We start from the raw sequence: 5,719 nt of genomic DNA on the forward strand, positions 1-5,719 counted from the left end.
GGCGGCGGCGGGAGCGCGGCGGCGGGCGGCAGGAGCCCCGCGCGGCAGCCGCAGCAGCCCCGCGCCGACGGCAGCACCATGGACAGCTCAGGTAAGCGCGCGCGGGCGGGCCTGCCGGGGCGCCCCGCCGAACAATGGCCGGGCGGACAATAGCGGCCTTTGTCCCGGCGGCTGGAGGGGGGGAGCCTCGCGCCAGGCTCCCGCCGCCCCCCCGCAGCCCTGCTGCACGGGGGCTGCGGCCCAGGGTTTCCTTCGGGCTTTATTCCACACGCTCCTCATTCACCCTCCCTCTTTCCCCCCCCCAAAAAAAGAAAAAAATGTACTGAGCTGTTTTAATTCCCTTTTTGTTGTTAATTTACACGTATTTTCTTCCCTCCTGTCCTCTCCAAATCATGGAGTGGGGGGAGCAGATGGTCCTGGCGGCTGGTAATGGGATAGAGAGCTCGTCACCTCGAATTTACCCGCTCACCGGTGGCTCCCGCCCCGGCGGTGCTTTCGGAGGGTCTGCGCAATGACCCGGCTGCCCCGCGTGCCCGGCGTGGCTGCAGCCCCCGAGGACAAGCTGGAGAGCGAGCCCTGCACCCGGCAGCACCCTCCGTAGCTGTGAGGGACCCGCCTGGGCACCTGCCCCTGGTCCCGGGGTGATCGAGCGGAGGGACCGCTGCCAAGCGGGTTCCCAAGGCGCTCAGCAAGCACGAGAAACCCTCTATTTAGGAGGGGGTAACCCTTTACAGAGCAAAAAACCTAGTGTCTAGATGAAACTTGTCTGATAAACTTCTCAGTCATTTCAGTATTTTTTTTCCTGACGATAAAAGTTTTTCCCCTTTTCCTTCACCATAAAATTTGCCACTCTAGAGTTCTCTGTCCTTTGTTTTTACTTACTCTTGTATTTCAGAAATGTCTTAATTCTGTACTATATTTTTGCTGGAGTTGCTCATAATAATAGTATGTACCAGCAGGTTCTTATTCACAGTAGGCTGCTGTGTAACGCTTGGTTTCTTACATGGACACCCACTGAGATGGTGGGATATGATGGTCATTTAAAATACACCATTAAAATACACCATAAAGATGGTCATTTAAAATACAACATTGGAAAGTTATTGGAAAGCAGAGGCTTTGGAGCTGCAGAAGGTCGTGTTCACCCCCATGGGATCTGTGGGGATCATGGCAAGCGGTGCTGTTTGTCTCATGTTAGGGTAGTGTTTTATTGGAGTGTTTCTGTTGCAGTTTTCCTTTCTTTCTTCAAGCCTTTCTACTTCCTGCTGAGTGAAGAAGATGCACTCATGGATAGTGAGACAATACCTTGATTTACAGGCAGTTTGTGTAATACTCACCAGGGAATTTGCAATTTCAGCAGCTGAGCTCCTAAATATGAGGGCATCCTAGAGTGTTAACTCTACTAATGCTCTCCATCAGTTTCTAGGATGCTGTCCCCCAAGATGCATGGGACTGGTCAAGAAAGTTAGAAATTGGTTTCAGTCTGAGACCACTTCTTGTTCACTTCGGTCCTCTCACTGGCAATGCCTTAAAGGCCATCTAAGTCTTACAGGCACTGCACACAACTATGCTTAAGCAGTAACAAGCCCCAGGCCGTAATACAGCCCTTGAATTGGAGCGTTTTGTGATATGTTTCATCTAACAAGTGCTTCTTGCTTCTGGATGTTCACACCAAGCTCAGAATATCTACATGAAGTTTGAGACTGGGTTTAAAATCTGAAGGCCTCCCGTCTGAGCCCGCCTCTGCYAAACACTTGTTGATAAATGGCTAATTTAATCAGTTTGTAGTAAACATCCTTTTCTTTACTGAGTAATGAAATGGGAGAACTTCAAGGAACCATATCCACCCCTCTGGCATGCTTGTGATTTCTAGTGATTCAGTAATGGAAGCTGCTTATTAATCGGGGGACGTGATTTATTCTTGACACTGTAAGAAGATGGATGGCTCTGGATAGCTGAAAGTAGGTAGTGTTAAAAGGCAAAGGAAAAATAATCTGGGATAGTGCTGGTGTGTTGGCTAACTACTGGCAAGGAAACTCCTCAAACCCCATCCTCTARTTACTTTATTGAGGGGAATACTTAAAATATTTGAGACTATTCTTCATGATGACAAAAGTTTAAATTTACGGGGTGGGCAGTGGGAGAAGATACTGAAATTGAGGGGGAGGAAGGAGGAAATTGAATTCTTCAGGAAGTAGAAGGGTCATATAACCTGGTATGTTAACATGTGAAAGGAAACATTATTCCTGCTTTTTGGTGTTTTTGGTCTTTCTGTGGCCTTTCTGCCATTACAGCATATTCTGAAGCTGAAGGCTAGGAGGTGTCCTGGCCAAGCTAGAACTCATCATTTACTTCAAACCTGCCTGACTTTCCTTGTATTTCAGTCAGTATTTCTAGCTTTAAATTATGGTTTCCTTTGAATTACAGTTGCACTGTGACAGCTGCTGCYGGAGGTATCAAAAAGGCTGTTTTCCTTGGAGCAGTGAAGCAGCTCTTCGTATGGTGCTGTACAACCAGGAATTCAGGGCACTTGGTGCAAAAGTTTGCGACTGCAGTCTCTTGRTTTGAGCCTGGCAGAGCTCTGGCTCTGCTCAAGCCTAACATTTCTGGATGGGTTTAAATAGCTGGAGAGTCCAACCTTGCTCCTCTCCCTGCGTGTTATGTTTCATCCACACTCGGGCAATGTGCCGGACTTTCCTTGAGAACCATTTTGCGAGATAGGAATAACTGCTGGCACAGCAGCCCCTCGCTGCTATCTCTAGGACACTGCAATATATACATTTTAGATACGGGGTACGGCAGCGTCCCTTCACACTGCGTGAAGGAGCAGCTCTGTGCTGGAATGATTAAACAGCGCCAGAACAAGGGGCCCTTGTGCGAGGAAAAACAAGCCTAAATTTGGTTGCTGCTTCAAATACAGACACTAAAATGCTAGGATGGACTGGCTTATATTTAACTAACCTTTCTCTAACTTTAATTGGCTTTTTGCTAAGCTTACTGGTCACTTAAGTGGGGAAAGAATATCTTGTGCACGCAAGATGGGAAGAAAATGATGGAAAAGATAGATGAAGCGTGTCTGTATCTCACTTCTGTGCTGAGGAAAGACTTGTAGAATTAAATGTGTAAAAATAATTGATTGCATTACGTAGTTGCATTACTCTGGGCATAGAAAAATGGGCCTTTGCTAACCAGGGGATGTGTATATAGATAAATGTTAAGCAGTTACAGAAATTAGACTGGTGAGGATTTGTGCTGAAGGCAAAGTGCTCACAACTCTGGACAAATCTCTGATTGCTTTGAACCAGACTAGCTCTTATTTTATATTGCTACAATTATACTAACTCACATGAGCTCAGAAAGCAGGCCTCTGGGTTCTTATTTCTATTTTGTAATAAATCCAAAGTGCTAGCTTTTAATACTTAAAGTACCAACTTTTAATGTGGGCTTGCAATCTTATAACTAGCTTCTTGCAGTAAATGTATTTGGCAGTTACAGCCATGCTGTAACTTTCAGGCACTTATGATTACTGGCTAAATAATTTTGGACTGGTACTGTCTGGTGYCCAAAAAGGGAACCCAAAGCCAAGTGTGAGTGCACGTGCATGGGACGGGTTTGCTGTTAGGTGTAATAATAAATAACGAAAGAGCCCCTAGGAAGGGCTCTGGGGATGCACCTGAGGCTCAGCCCGTGTGTGTGGCCAGCGYGTGGTAGGTATGACAGTAGAATGTGGGTACCGCGGTGCCCTGGGAGCACTAGGGGTGACCAAGCCTGGGAAAACAAGACACACAGTTACTTTTATTACTGATAAACACCTTTTCTTCCAGGTTATTGAGGGCTTTTACCCTGCTGTAACCTATGTCATGAAGAGAAATGTTGTTCTAAGCCATTTAACTACAGGTGGCATTTTTTTAAGTTGTTCAAAGTATAGTATTATGCAGTATAAGGAGACATCCACCAACAGAGCTCACGAATGCGTCGCTGCCAGGGTTGTGCTCAGCTTGAAGCAACCAAGAGCAGGAGCTATTGCAGGTGGGGTGGCTGCATCCACTACTGTGGGCATTTGATGCTTTCTACAACAGGACCTTATTTGCTTTAAACTTTATTGGATTTAAACCTTTTGAACTGAAATACTGATCAGTGTGTGGTTTAACAAACATCTGAGATTTAAGTCTCGGTGTAGTCCTCTCATGAGGTCATTCTTCCGTGACTCTTTGGATGTGTTAAAGTTTTCTGTACAACTGGAGTACATGCCCTTAACTCTCATATGAAGTCTAGAACAAATCCTCTAGAATGTGGTAGTTGCCGTACACCGACTTGATGAATGTGTCTAACGCCAGCTAGGTCTCTAATGGACCTGGGTGGTACGTGCATAACTTCTAAATGCCAGGTGGTCTAGAAAGTGTGCTGGATTTTGGTTGAAAGTTTGAGAAGGGGAGAGCAAAAAGGCAGGMTAAGATGAAGTTGCCTACATTGAAGCTAAGTTGAATTTGCAACGTTGCAAATTCAAAACAAAGATCATCTGTGTAGTAATTTGCTTTTATATTCTATAACTTCTGAAAACAATTGTAAGATGGGAAGAGGTAGTGAAGAAACACTTTTAAACTCTTGCTGTGTCATTCATTAATGCTCTCACCAACTTGCTGAGTCCAGAGAGAAAAAGGGGGTCTAGGGAATGTAGTCATATGACAGCAACAGCAAGAATATACTTTACAAAAGGAACAAGTTCTTGTCCTAGGCTCTCCCATGGCATTTATAAACATATAACCTGCAGAATAGCATTTAAACACTTGGGGATAGACTGATTTGCAAACGTAGCCTCTTGTATTCTGGTGATTACTCTTCACTGAGTCAGGAGAGACATCTCCGTGTCACTGCCACAGAGACAAAGGCGTCTCTGACAATGTGCCCTTGTGCTCCTTTCTCTGTGCTCTCAAACAAGGAGGTTCAGTTTAACTCTTTGGTTTGTATGCTGGTTTTGGACACTGGAATGGGGTGGTGATGCTGCTAGTTTTCTCTCTTAAGGCAAGAAGAAAAGAATTAAGTCAACTTAAAAAAAAGAATTTCATGGTTCGTGTTAGAATTTTAGCATTCTACACTGAAATGTGTTTTGTTCAGTGTAATATAAACTTCATAAATAAGAGGAAATGTAAAACAAAACAGATTTTGCACGGTGCCAAGGAAAGGAGGGCTTTTTTTGCCTTAGCATCACTACYCTTTTGAAAATGAATCTAAAAGCCATTTTTATCGAAGTCTTGCTTATTGGTTAGTTGATGATGTAAGCAATGTTTTTATTTGTATTTCTGCTTTAGAAATACTAGTCTTCTTTAAGAACTAAGGCTACATCTATAATTAGTTGTCTCTAATAAACCTAGTATTAGTTCTTCTTTACCACAGAAAAGGAGGAGGGGAAAAGAGAACTTCTAAGTTTCCCTGCCCTGCAGCTTCGTATCCTGTCCGTGCTGCCCAGGGGAGGTTGCTGGCCCTGCTCCAGCCCACATACAGAAAACTGAGGCACGGAGAGGGAGTGTGAGGCTGCTCGTGGATGGAGGAACACTGCGCTCGGAGACTGGCGACGCTGCCTGCCTGGAGCCGTGGCCAGCGTCAGCACAAGGACGTGCGCAGGGATCTCCGTGTGCCGCGGATTCCTGGAGGCATGGACCCAGGCCTTGGCTTAAGGGTGGCTGAGCAGCACAGCCCGGCAGTGCCAGCCCTGTCCTTA

General features: G+C 45.6%; 1 protein-coding gene across 1 annotated transcript in view; it reads left to right on the forward strand.

The window, feature by feature from the left end:
• Positions 1–65: 65 nt before the first annotated feature.
• Positions 66–5,719, forward strand: part of DNAJC6 (DnaJ heat shock protein family (Hsp40) member C6) — a 32,884-nt gene continuing 27,230 nt past the window's right edge. Inside the window, exon 1 of the mRNA XM_026037137.1 lies at positions 66–91. Coding sequence (XP_025892922.1) covers positions 79–91 — 13 coding nt within the window. The 5' untranslated portion in view covers positions 66–78. The remainder of the gene's footprint in view (positions 92–5,719) is intronic.

This window comes from Nothoprocta perdicaria, unplaced genomic scaffold (assembly GCF_003342845.1).
Source record: "Nothoprocta perdicaria isolate Ctin4 unplaced genomic scaffold, notPer1 scaffold_191, whole genome shotgun sequence".
NCBI lineage: Eukaryota > Metazoa > Chordata > Aves > Tinamiformes > Tinamidae > Nothoprocta > Nothoprocta perdicaria.